General features: G+C 36.2%; 1 protein-coding gene across 2 annotated transcripts; it reads right to left on the bottom strand.

Moving 5' to 3' along the window:
- Window positions 1–970: 970 nt before the first annotated feature.
- On the bottom strand, window positions 971–12,974 carry LOC109206131 (anaphase-promoting complex subunit 2). 2 transcript variants are annotated; one of them, XR_002064790.1, is made up of 17 exons: window positions 12,445–12,974; window positions 11,222–11,311; window positions 10,392–10,623; window positions 9,058–9,353; window positions 8,792–8,863; window positions 7,602–7,846; window positions 5,645–6,061; window positions 5,341–5,542; window positions 5,098–5,212; window positions 4,935–5,011; window positions 3,207–3,326; window positions 2,962–3,050; window positions 2,774–2,855; window positions 2,494–2,685; window positions 1,812–1,880; window positions 1,378–1,702; window positions 971–1,298 (listed from the first exon to the last, which is right to left on the bottom strand). XR_002064790.1 is itself a non-coding variant. In XM_019368906.1 (16 exons), the coding sequence occupies exons 1-16, from the start codon at window positions 12,655–12,657 to the stop codon at window positions 1,580–1,582; spliced, it is 2,634 nt and encodes an 877-aa protein (XP_019224451.1). In that variant the 5' UTR covers window positions 12,658–12,974; the 3' UTR covers window positions 971–1,579. The 2 variants fall into 2 exon arrangements, 1 of the variants encoding a protein (XP_019224451.1); XM_019368906.1 differs by having other exon boundaries at window positions 971–1,702.
- Between the last annotated feature and the right edge of the window lie 1,345 nt (window positions 12,975–14,319).

The following is a 14,319-nucleotide window of genomic DNA, read 5'->3' as shown; positions in this document are numbered from 1 at the left end:
GCCAAAAGTGCTTTTGGCCAAAAAAAAGCACTTTTGGCCAAAAAAAAAGCTTGGCCAAACAGGCTATTAATTTCTGAAAAGTAGCTTATTGGCGAGAGGAACTGGCTCCCTTATAACTTATAAGCCACATTCACCTCCCACCAATGAGTAGGGGTGGTCATAGTTCGCTTTGGGTCGATTTTTCCCTAAAAAGAAACCAAACCAAGTCGGTTTTTCAAATATTGGAACCAAACCAAACAAATTGAGTCGGTTTTTTATCGATTTGGTTTTTCAGTTTTTTCGATTATTTATCAGTTTTTTTCTTAAATAAGAGACATACACTACCAAACGCATATTCTGGTGACTATATTTTCATCGTAAGACTATCGAATCAATTGCTCTTTGAGAAATCTATCATTTTTAAGATATATTGATGATAATTGAATCAAATGGTGATGAAGAATTTAAGTACTCAATTAAAAATCGATTATTTTTAGCATGAAATAAATTCTTGTACTTAGTAAAAGAAAATTACCAATCAAACTAGAATGTAAAGGCAAAGAATTAGATTATTATAATAGCAAAGAACTAGACTAAAAATACAAATGACTAATATGTACCATAAAATTTTTAAAACTTTATATAAAAATATACGTATATATAGGTATAATAATAAATTTAAATAGCTACTTTTATAGTCGGTTTGGTTCGTTTTTCCGGTTATTTTTTTTTATTAAAACCAAAACCAAATCAAATTTGATCGGTTTTTAAATCAAAACCAAAACCAAACCAAACCTAAAAAGTATTGGTCTTTTTGGTCGATTTGGTTCGATTTTCGGTTTGGTTCGATTTTTTGGGTTCTCATGAACACCCCTACCTATGAGTCTAGTTTGAGTCATATAAGGGTAAATGAAAAACCACAGTTGATACCTCTGGATGGGAGGAAAAAAGAAAAAATAAGAACTAGCTAATTTTGGAAAACCATGAGATAACTAAACGGTAAATCATGTAGTGGTTTTAGATCCCTTCCCTTTTGAATCGAAATGGCAATATATGCAGTTTACATCATATACAGCAAATAAACAATGGACTACCTTTTTTTGGAAATCAGATGGCCATCTATTCGGTTTACATCACGGACCCTGCCACGGACAAAAGCCTGGTATTTATGTGGAGAATGGTAAAGGGGCGAACTCAACCGTATGCCACCGCCCTTCGGAAATTTCTTGGTTACATTAAAAAAAAAAAAAAATCTAACGAGCGCCAGATGTCAACATCTTCTCTTGGCTGCTTTATCTCTTGACCTCGCGAAGGATATTCTAATAAATATTACCAACACTCTTAGGTTAGCACAATGAGACATTCTAACACACAGGAACCATCTTAATTTGCACTTACCCTCAGCTTGGTTAAATAGCACAACAAATGATTGACTGCAAGGAGTTTACAGGTAACCTGCACCTGAAACGAGAAGAGAAAAGGAGATCTCCCTGTAGCCAAAAGTTGTTACTTCCTTCTTAACAACTCAGTATTGCATTTCATCGGTGTGAGAAGAGTAGCGATAAGATTTATGCCACCAAGACAACATGGATGGAATTGATCACTTTCTCAAAACGTACACTCCCTCCCTTAGTTCTAACTTCTCCTCAGCAACTAGACCAGATAAGAAGCTTTGCAGTTGTTGCAGCGATTTGTCATAAGGAGGATCAGCAATGCAAAACATCTGCAGCAATAGTTTAGTACTTCTAATTCTTTGGTATTTCATTGCCTCGTGCCACAACATAGTTTCCAATTACTGATAATTATTCACAAGTTATAAAACTAATAATTACCTTGAGAGTATTATGAATACGGTCCAAGGCCATGCTGCCAAAATTGGTAAGCATCCCAGTGATAAATTTCTGCAGCCATTACAAGCACCTTGTTTAGAAAAGAAAGAAAAACCACTAGTGTTTTCTTTTCTGTTATTTTGTCCTTCGTTTTTTGCGAGATGGTTTCTGTCCTTAGAACAATGAACTACCTAGCGTTGCCCAATTTACAATTATTTAACAAAAAAATTAAACACATTTTGGACTTGAAGAATAGACATCCAATTGGTGGTAGGGTCTTGATAATGATAAGATAAACAAAGCCACACAAGAGGCTGCCATCTCTGTGTCCTGCCTTGCAAAAAGGCTCACATGGAGTTTCCTGTCAACTGATGTTTAAGCTTCTGAAACCCATGGGTAATTATTTTCTATATCACTAAGTGAATTATGCACAATATTTCAAAAACCCAGGTACCTCACTAGCAAAGAGAAGATTGCAGGCTTACTTTATCGTGATGTTAATGCAACTTAATTGTTTGAAAACCGCAGCTACCATGATCATAAGAATACACCAAAAACAGCTTTTAAGAAAAGAAAAGCTTCGTGTATTTACATGTTGACCACTGATAAGAGAGTGTATCAGAAACAGATACATACGAGATCCATTTATATGCAAAAGAAAGAAAAAGGAACTCAAATGGTATACCTCATAGACAGTCATCTCTTTTCGCAATTGGTCTTCAACAGAGGCCACAGACTGTTCTCCGTCCTCATCACCTGCCAATAGCTCCTCACAGCCTCCATCAATAGTTCCACTTTTACCTGTATCAATAATGGTTTCCACCAGAGTAAAAACATGATCAGCAGAGTCTGCCCCCGTTGACTCCGTCAGAACTCCCTAGTCAACCAAGTGAAAAAAAACAGATCAAATAAATCTTTTCACCAGAGAACCATATACTGATGAAATTAAAGTTACAGGAACTAACCTTGCTTATCCAAAAATTTATTCTCCTATTCAATACATCAACAGCTACTCCAACTGCAGCTGCAAGGTTCTTAGATGTCCATCTGCAACATGAGGTGTACATACCCTTTACAGCATTGACAAGAAGTTTTCGGAAGCAATGCATTAAATGCATTAAATGAAAACTACAAAGATGTTCCCCAAAGTTACCTTTTCTGATCTTGAAACTGCATAATAATTGAAGCATGCAAAGGAGTAACATTGAACTGCATTGCTCTATCTTCAAACTGGAGCTCCAACTACCAATAAAATAGCAGTAAAAACACAGTCAGTCATTTGGGTATAGCAAAGGATGCAGGGAACAGAGAGCTCAGATCTAGAGATTTAAATCAGCTATTCGTGTAGACTATTTTGAAAGACAACACAAGTCCCAAGTACACTGTACAGTGACTAACCTTTACACTGCCCAGATTTTTCTTCCACATTAGCTTACGTGGTGTCTTAATTTCAGTATACCTTTTAGCATAATCAGTTAGGAGTTGCTCAACAGGCTCTGGTAAGTTGACTGCCTCATCCTACCATCAAATCACCAGACTTTGTTACTTGAACAGCAAAAACAAATAGAAACAAAACAAAGAAAACTATGCAAAAGGCAAACAATTGACACTACTAAACGAAGGCCTATCCCAAGGATGATTGGGGTTTGGATGGGGGAGGGACCCACGAGAAAGGAGAAAGTAACAATCACTTCTCTCAGTCATCAAAATTCAAAAAGGATGTTCTAAAATCTAATTTCCTTTCTTGCAGTGTTATAAATAGCGCTCGCCTCAGCGCGAATAGCGTGAGGCGAGGCGATGCGAGACTGTGTCGCTTCTTTCATCTGTTGCGTTGCGATTTGCATAAAGCGCTTGCCTTTGCTTGTGTAGCGAGAGGCGACAGTGTAGCGTGAGGCGACTGTAGCGTCGCTTTTTATAAATAATAAAAAGAAAAAGGGCAAAGACTTGAGAAAAAGGGTCGTGATTAGGGCTTGACTCTTAGAAGTTTCTTTCTTCTTCAACTTCGAACAACAGAGGTCGCGATTAGGGCAAAGTTTCTGAAAAAAGGTTCGCGATTACTGTGCCATTGTCTTCTTCATCTGAAAGCTTCAAGTTTCTGCCAAGTGCCATCGTCTTCTTCGTCAAGTTTCTGCCATCTGAAACTAGGTATGCTTCTCTGAGTCTCTTTTCTTTCTTCTTTCTTCTTTCTTGTTTCTTCTTTCTTCTCTTCTTCTTTCTATTTTTTTCCTCTGTTTTTGTCGAGAACAACAGAAACAGAAAGTATGTTTTTGTGCTCTGTTTTTCGAGCAAAATAACAAAGGCTCTTCCCTTCCTCTTTCTTCTTCTCTTATTTATTTTTTTTTGGCTCTTTTTTCGACCAGCAGCAGAGGCAGTAGCTCTTTCTTTTTAGGCTCTGTTTTGAATTGATATATTTATTAATATATTATTNTAAATTGTCGCTTCACATCAAAAAGGCGAGCGCTTCGCTGCGCGCCTCTCGCCTCAGTGAAGCGGGCCCTCGTCGCTATTTGTCGCCGCACGCTATCCAAAACACTGCTTTCTCGGTTTTTTTCTTTTCTCCAAGTGAAGTGCAGAGGGGGTTAACAAAGGCATCTCTTCATAATTTACATTAACTCATACATAACATCTGCAATCTCCATGAAAGTAAAATAGCTAGTCATCTGTGGACACCATGCTACAGATACAACAGCTTCTTAAATCTTTGTAGGACGTTCAAAGGCAGAGGCAATGACAATAGGAAGTCATAAAGGAAAGATTTGTCAACACATCAAGGATATCAAAGGGGACATTTACTTGATTCAGAATAAGATCATGAATTGTGAGTGTCAAGGGTTCAGAACTTGTTTCATTTATGATTATATTGGAAGAAAGAAACCACAATTAATATCGCTAAAAATAAAAATGCAGCAGTTCAGTTTGAAATATTCTTGCACAGTTCATTTTTTATTTTTTTACATTTAACTTCTGTAGGGTAATAGATTACTTGCCCAAATTGACTCAAGATGCTCCACTAGATAACTAACAGATTTTACCAGCATAACTGGTAAACAAATGATTGTAGCAGTAAATAAAGTTACCAAATTCAAAAAAATGATTGCAGCAGTAAATGGAAGAATAAAAACTTACCTGAATAGGAGGCCAGAAATTTGAAGATATGATGGTAGCATTAAGATTATCCAAAGATACCTCGAGGTCTCTTCGCTCTGTACTTGAATAAAACGAGTAAAAATTGAGACTACATAAAAGAATGGGTAGCTCAAGAACAGGACAAATGAGTAGCAAACATTACCTGGCTGTGGTTGATGCTTGATAGTGGCCTTTATATTTGTATTTGTCCTCTTTGAGTCAATCAAATCATTAAGCATTATTTCACATTTCTGCATGCTGCTTTCTCCAAAATGAATCTGCAAATGATAAGAAAGTCAAGCTGACAATGTAAATGAAGATGAAATCATATAGCAGAAAAGGTGTCTGTTTTCAAGTACATCATGTGACAGATTTGAAACGATAGAGCATTGGTTTGACTCGTTACCTTGAGAAGTTCTAGAGTACGTATTTCTGCATCAATGTCATAATCAGATTTGTTCAAAAGCTTTTCGGCCAGCATTACACGATATTCACTAACCAGCTGATCCTTGGAACCAATTATGCCAACTACCATACCAAGTATGTCAACCTTTCTTCGGGATCTGCTTCCCTTGGATGGATCTGCCTCTACAGGGTCAGGCTCCCAGCTTAAAGATTTTGGATCATAAAAGATATATACATAAGATATAAGTACAATAGAAGTATGTCCTCCAATCATTTCCAAAACAGTAGCGACAAAGATAGCATACTTTTGTGCATTAATCCATGCTTGCTTGTCGTCGGAGTTAATATCATCATCCACAATAGTGTTTTCTTGACTCTCTTCATCTCTATTCAATTCTTCCAGCAGGCTATCTCCAGAACTGCCAGGTCCGTTGGGATTTCCACCAGTTCCATCAGTAAGCATGGTCACAATGCATTTAATTGTATCTTTTCTTCCCCTTAGGTATTCCCTTATTGGTTCACCAACAGCTTCAAGAAAAACACCTGCAGGATCTATAGTTCGAAGTGCTTTGATTGTTGAAACATATTGGTGCAATATATCATTGGTCGAGGCACCAGCTGTTAGTAGTCTATATCTCAATGATGAGATAAAAGAATCTACCAGCTTCGAATGTTGCCCAGTATACTCGAGACACTGTTTCAAGTCTTCAATAGCAGGAGCACTGTCAAATTCTAACAGTCATCAACTCACAAGTTGGAATATTTGAGATCTCATATGAATAAAGTAGTTACTATGTCAGTAATTGATAAGTCAAGAAAACATGCTGAATTGGTACTAGAAAGCCTATATGATAGAGAAAAAACCAGAGAGTGCTGCAACAAGTTTTACTCGTAAGATGAAAGAAAACAAGGCTCAATATATTAAACTAGTCACAGGGAAGAAACATGGGTAAAAAGTAAAGATCAGACGTTATGAACACAAATCCATACTCTATGCTTTAACCAAAAAGGGCTCAATAAAATATTAGTCACGGGGAAGAAACATAGGTAAAAGTAAAATCAGGACATTATAAATACAAACCCATACCCTATGCATGTTATATTCACTTTTGAAAAATAAGCGAGTGAAGAATATTGCTGTACATAGGTGAAATTCATCTCGGTCTCTATCATTCAAGTATGCATACACAAAGAACTTTCTTTAAGTCTAACATTATAAGACATAGCATAAGTCAAACTTGGACACATGGTCTCATGTTTTGCGCCAAGTCTTCTGTTTCTTCCCAACTCTAAAACTTGGACACAAAGTCTCATGTTTGCAACAGGTCCTCTTTTTCTTCCCTACTTTGGGCCATAGGAGGCTACATCCCTTTGCTTCATACTCTTGTGCAAGCACGGGGAGTATCCTTAAAAATCAGATAATTACATAATACTAATTATTGTTCAATCAATGAGTGGCACAAATTCAAGGATTCTTACTTCCTGATGCATCACAACAACGAGAGTGCATGTTATTTATTGGAGAAAAAAGAAAGGAAAAGTACTAGTGCATGTTAAATTATGCAAAGCTAGCCTGGAATCCCTAAGAAGTAATAGTAAATGGCTCCAATGTACAACTTAACTCGAGATGACCCTAAATAAAAAAGTTAGACAAACAACCTTTGCAGAAACGAAGACCATCACCAGTGGTCCATATTAATCTTTTTGTCCAAAAGAAGACAGATTACGAAAACTTAAACCACATGAATAGTTGGTAAGAAACAGTAATTTATGGATCTTTTGGATGGAGGGGAAGGGAGAGAAAGGAAAAGAGAAAAAGGGGTGAGTTTAGTTCTTTGGTTTTAGAATGACTTTTTGGGAGAGGAGGAGAGGGATAAGGTTATGCACACAATGTTAAGTTTCAGTTCCATCCAAAAGTGGGCGGAAACAGAGGGAAAGACACTTTCTAGTAGAACTTTTTAATGCCCAAAAAGAGACTAGATGTGTTAGCAAGAGAAATACTTCGCTAAGGGTAGCAGAGTCAAATCTCTTCCTCTCTCATCCAAAAACAGAATATTATCACTCCTCTCCTCTATTTTCTTTTACACGGTCTTCATTCTTCTTTTCTTTCAAATCTTTCATTCCAAATATCTGATTTTTATCACTTAAGGACCTGCTACTATACATGCTCATGGGCAGAGAGTGAAGTTTCCCCCCCCCCCACCCCCCCACACACACACCCAAAAAAAAAGGGAAAAAAGAAAAGAATGAATAGTAAGTCACCTGTCTGGATAATCTACAATGATTTCAAAAAGTTTGGCTATTCTTAAATCCTGCAAGGTCTCATAAGCATAATACTCTAAGCGCAATTGCCATCTAACAAGCCCCTCAGATGGAATTCCAGTTCCAGAATAGCACAAGGATGGGTGGGATGCCAGGGGCGACTTCAGGCCAGAGGAAGGGTCATTGCAGCTAGTAAAATCACCAAGGTACTCAAGAAGTGCACGCAAGAATTGAAGGGGCACAGCCTGCACAAATTGGTTCTCAATGTTAACAAATCGGATCCAGTAGTCCAAACATTAAGGTTATCCATGTTCTTCAAGTTTGAGCCAAAAATTCACGAGGAATTGATTTTTTTTTTTTTTGAGAGAGAGAGTGGCATGGGGAATTGATATTCGAAATCATATAACCTTTCACAAAGTTATTGTGTCATTTTCGCGATGTCTTCAAAGCTAATCTATACGCAGATCACATGAGTGAAGGTATCATTGACAATAAATTGGTAAAAAGCATAACAAAATTCATTAGATCTAACCAGTGTTATCAAAGGCGCGCTTAAGCCCTGAAGCGAGGCTCAAAACATGTTGAGCGCTTCGCCTCACTTAGTGGGCGCTTCAGTGTTGTCATCAAGGCTGTAAGGTATACTTTTCCTTACTAATGAGCACGATCCTGAAGAGAAGACACTAAACGATTGAAATTTCACTTTATCGTAAATTTTCTTCAATTTCTTGGTCCATATATTTGGCATTCATGCTTATACATATTAGTCTTGGGCTACGCATACAGATTTGTAGTTTTTCTCCATTTACGCCTTTCTTCATTAAAGCCCACGTTTTATTTGCGCTTTACGCTTAAAGACCCAACAGATCTTAGAGGTTTTTTGCGCTTTTCGCCTTTGATAACACTGGATCTATCTGACTCAAAACGTATGACTATTGAATTGCAGAATATCAATGGAATCGAAACTAGTGCACTGGGCAAGGAAAAGATGTTTCATTTCAGGATGCGCTATAGTCACTCAATATCCTAAGTGAGTCAAATGACAACCACACAAGAAGTCATTGCAAATCTAGGAGTGCTGAAGAAGATAACTTTCAAATGAGCTCGAATTGCAACTCTAAAATAGAACTCTGAAAGGATCTTTGCACTACTAATTTGAGACGTGAAATTGGGATCATGCAGATGAGACCAACCTGTATCCATGCTTTGATGGACTCCAAAACAGAGCTCCTATAGTCATCACCAGCCAAATCATGCACTTTGTCCTATCACCCGCATTCAAAAGAATAATTGAGTACAAGATTAAATGAATGGAAACTTTATATAATTTGAAGCGAAAGATAAATCTAATTTTTTTGGTCAAATTAACAAAATCAAGAATGCTGACAAATCACCATAACATGATTGATGTTAACTGAAAAATAGATCAACTGAATCTTCATCACCAATGACCATATACCTTTAGAAGAAGAAATATGGCAGAAGCATATGCATCTTCCGCCATAGATGTAAAGCCAATATTTCTCAGATCACGAACAACCATACCAATGTTTTTCACCAACTTATTGTTCCCTGAAAATCTTGCATATTTATGGTTTCTATCACTATCCGTATTACCACATTTGTTGGGCAATTTGCTTTTCTCATCTAAATCCATTTTATCATCCATGCCTAACTCATCATCATCCTCAGAGTTTGCACCTGCAATTGTACTCAGCTCTTCCAGTCTTCCTCTGAAGTACCAGTGTAGTATCCCTAAAAAATTAGAAAGGACAAGAAAGAATTAGAATGTACACCTCATAGATAATAGCCATAGAAACGTCTTAATATGAAGCTTCTCTTAATCACTCTTCCTCTTCCAAAAAGTGAACAGGAAGAATAAATATATAAGAATTTCAAACTTCTTCCTTTCCAAAATATGTGTGTGTGTGTTTATTGTAAAGACATCTTCTAACTTGTAGATTCAGAAACCAAAGCAGTAAGATTAGTGACTAAAGAAGTATAATCCTTGTTGCAGCTGGCAACCCTGGGCAATAGTATCGAACATTTGGTACTTTGCTGCATGATTGGTCCAAGAACAGAACTGATTTAAACGAAACACAGAGAAAAGAGAATGGTTTAACTTCAAATAGGACAAAACAAACAATCTCAAGACCTCAGAAAGCTACCATATCTATGACGAGACTGTAGTTTACCTTCTTTTATTTGGACTGTTCAAGAGGTAATTTGAACTGGTTTTGATATGAAGCAAACAGGTCAATAGCAAAAGAGAGTCCCAAATGGGTGTCTTTCCATCAATGATTACAAATTAATACAACAGCATTTGAGCTTGAATACACTGAGGTAGCTGCCACCCTTTTTACCCAAGAGACACGCTTGTGTATTATAAGCTGGTCAAGACTATTCATATAAATTATCAATTTGTAATGAACTACAAAAGACAATGAACAATGAAGTATAGGAACTATATTATGTTCATTAAAAAAAAACTAACTCCCCTTTTTCACTCTTACAATCTCAGTTTAACCATGCCTTGAAAATCATAAAAAAAACAAAATGTTCTATAAAGGTGGTCAGTAGCACACTTTATAGCCTTCAGCTCAAGTAATACCACCAATTAGCCATTTGAGAAAGCAGTCAAATGAACAGAATTCTACTATCAAGAAGCAACTACCTTTATCGGCATTGCATAAAAGGAAAAGGAGAAAGAGATTGGGAAGTGGGGAAACATTTAAAAAGCACAAATAAGCAAAACTCAGCATGTATTATCATTCTATGAAGTAATCCACATACCAGGAAAATGGCGAGGAAGACTAGCCAAAAGAACTGAAGACACAATTAGTTGATATTTTGAGAACAGATAAACTCGAGTAGAATCTGGGTTCACTTGTCCTTGTGACTTGTTTTCTTCGTAGGACTGTAAAGCATGAGCCAACAATAATAGGCACTTCTCCTGATACTGCTTTTCAGATGATATCTCTTCCAAAGCTTTACATATTACTTGCTGAATCTCTTCTTCTAGAATCTGTATCAATAACAATCAAGTACGTCCATATAAAGTTGCTAAGCCCTAAAACCAAGTCATAGCCTGAGCAAGATCAAAATTGCTAAGATGGCAAATCGAATCAGCAGCAAAAGTGAGAATATAACCATGCACATCCGCTAGCTAGACAAGAAATGCAGTTAACCATAAGGAAGCTAAGATTCATAATTATAAGCCTCTAACACAGACAATGTTTAACAAACTTGTAGCAACGGAAGCAAGAATTGAAGACCAAGAAAACTATGGCATAAAATATCATAACTAAAACCAAAAAGAAGAGTTTACACTACTACTCAAAAAAGGTGTGTGAACGGGGTTGTTAGGTCGTGTAACATACACATTTTCTCCGTCAAAGTAACACATGATTAGGAACAAAATAGAAAACTTTACACTAAGTAACAAAAATCTAAAAATTACGACAAGCATAGAGAATCCTCATTAACAGTAATCCTGCATTTGCACACACAGACAAGTTCACGGTGAAAATCAAAGTAGTGATCCATTCTTGTAGTTCCATAGTATTGCCTTATCCTTAATATAGAACAGTATATCACATGTCAAAGGGACCGTATGCACATACTGGATCCTTATTAGTTTCAAGTGGAGCAACATTGCTGTAAGGTTCAAAATAACTCCAGAACCTTCTTGCTCCATTTCTCTCGAAAGTTTCCTGTTCCAACACAACATTGTCACTATGATTTCAATAAATATACCTATTTGAGTCATAGCCTCACTGGCTTTAAAAATGCAAAAACTAAGTTACAAATCATAATGTACATGGTGTGGCTGAAAACTGCGAAAATGAAATCATTTCAAAATATTTGAATATTTTCCTTGTAGAAAACATTTCAAATTTAGGGTATTCAAATAGTAGAAAATGCTTTCATTAACCAAGATACTGTCTGCGAAAACATTCCAATACTTGAATTCCTTGAATTGTGGAAAATGTTTGCTCCAAGGGCGATATCCGAGAAAGAGAAGAAAATCACTTCAGTCACTTTAGTACGGAATTTGTTTACGATTGTTCTCCTTATGTCCAATATACTATACCTTGTATAATTACCATGTATAACCTATTGTTATTGTTTATCAGGATATCACCTACTATTATACCCAATCAAACACAGGAGACAACGATCCAGGTTACAATTTTCCAATGTAAGACATTCTCCTCCAAACAAAACCAAATCAAACAAAACCAAACCAAAGGAAAAACCTGTACTTGTAGGGTAATAAAATTGAGCAGCTATGTTTTTTGAGTATTTTAATCTACTTTCGAATTACTCAAAGTCTTATACTTTTCTGGGAGTTGTTTTGACTTTCAGCGATTTAAACGTTAGTAAAAAATATAAAGAGCTTCTACTACTTTTTATTACGTATAATATTAGCCTAAGATGAGTTTAAATGGAGTAACATGGTCAGTGAGGAATCATACAACCTATTCCAACTTGTTTGGGACTGAGGTCTACCTTTGAAATATGTAAGAAAAATTTGATAAGATAAGTAGAACTTTTGAATATGTAAATTTTATTCAAATATCACTATGATAGATGTGAAGACTTTACTTGTACGTAATGAAATTGAGTATTTATTGTTTTTTGACTATTTTAATCTACTTTCAAATTACTTTACGTTGGGAGTTAGTAATACTAAGAAGTAAGAACTTCTAATACTTTTTATTTTTATTCTTATTAAATGATGAGTTTAAATGGAGTACATGGTCCGTGATGATTCATAAAGCCGACTCCAAATATGTAAATTTTATTTTAAAAAAACATCATGGCAGATAAAATTTGAGCAGACCTGAACGCAGCGAAGGAAGTGTTGTTCAACTAGAGACGCTAGGCCGTGTTCGCAGAGATTCTTAACTTGCTTTATGAACTCGGCACTGAATGACAAATCACCGCTGCCTTTGAGAAGAGCTTCTGAAGTGGAGCAAAAGCCGTTCCAGTTTTCCGATATTTCTGCTATAGAAACGACACTCAGTGACTCCAATATCCCCAAATTGCACGTCATTGTGCAGCTTTAACAAAGTTTCTCTCTTTCGCCGTCACTGATGATTTAGAAATCAAATTTTCCGGTGGACAGGAACCCTAATTTACTTAATGCGGGTAAAATCATGTATAGAGATTTGTTAATTAAAGGTGGGAAAGTGAGAGCTAGAGAGGAAGATTGGGGTTTTGGGTTCAGGAAGATGGTGATCTACTGCTTGCTTCAATGGTGTAAAGAAGAGGAGAATCGAGCTACTGCATTTGCCGCCATTTTCATGTTTTGACTACCTGTGGCCTGCGCAGCCCATGTTCATACCCGACCCGAATGGATTAAACCACAAAATTTCCCTATATAATAATGTTTATAACTAATATTGACCACCTAAAAAAGATTGATGCGCCAAATTAAACTATGCTCCTACTTTTTACATTTCATATTTTTGCATAACACTATCGATCAACTATATTGGTATCGAATAATTCTAATCGTTGAAATTAATATATTGAAAAAACTCACAAATTATCGTCTCAGCAATGATTCAACTATATTTCCTAACGGCCACTCTATCATTAATAACAGCCTCCTTTATTGTCATATTGGATTACAATAAGCATATTGAATTAAAATTTTATATAACATATAGAGTAGTTATCAATACCTCATTAGATCAAATAACTTTATTTTAAGAGGAACATGAAATGGTGTATACTAAAATATGGAACAAATAAGCAAACAAATAAATCGTATGATTTCTCCTTTAAACATAAAAAGTTAGATTCTAAAGCACAATGTTATAATTTCAAAATTAATCCATTCGATATTACGAGAAACAAACAAGATATAATAACACAAGTGGTTAACTAAAGGAGTGGAACTATTGCCAACTAATAGTCCAGAGTGAGAAGGTCTACCTTCTCACTACTCTTCTCAATCAAAAAAAAAAAATCAATGGTAAACCTTCCTCGAAGCCGCAACCAATCTCTTCAAATCCCCCCTAAACCACCAGATATCAATCATGTGCATGAAGGTAATAATCCTCCTACTCCAAATTCAATCAATACACTTCAACCGCATGAAGGTAATAATTCTCCTACTCCAAATTCAGTCATTAAAATTCACCCCTCCACTTCATCATTCAAAGAAGTCCTCCTTCTGGATTCTATCAAAAAGCACATCTCCCAACCCCCCCAAGATCCAGCTACAACTAATGACTCCTTCATGCAACTTGATTGCCCATTACAAGATTTACCCAACCTAAATATTTGCTCTCAAAAAATCCAAGGCATCAATGAAAACCTACAAATCCACTTATCAGTGGATGACCTCCAAAGGATATACCAACCTTGAAAATACTCACTTATAATTAAGCTAATGGGAAAACGAGTCCTCCATCAATACCTAAAAAGAAAGTTTTATCACTTATGGAAACCGTCTGAAAACTTTAACCTTATGGATCTTGGGGCGAACTACTTCATAGTTAAATTTACCAAGGAGGAAAATATGGCCAAAGTTCTAAGTAATGGGCGTTGGTTTATTAATGGTTTTCACCTTCTGGTTCAAAAATGGGAGCCTCACTTTGTAGCCAGTGAAGCCAAACAGCTTAATCTGCAGTATGGTTTCGTCTTCCTCAACTCCCTACTGAATTTTATGACCCTACGATACTACAAAGGATTGGCAATAAAATAG

This window comes from Nicotiana attenuata, unplaced genomic scaffold, assembly GCF_001879085.1.
Source record: "Nicotiana attenuata strain UT unplaced genomic scaffold, NIATTr2, whole genome shotgun sequence".
Taxonomy (NCBI): Eukaryota; Viridiplantae; Streptophyta; class Magnoliopsida; order Solanales; family Solanaceae; genus Nicotiana; species Nicotiana attenuata.
This window is presented reverse-complemented; position numbering and strand designations above follow the sequence as displayed.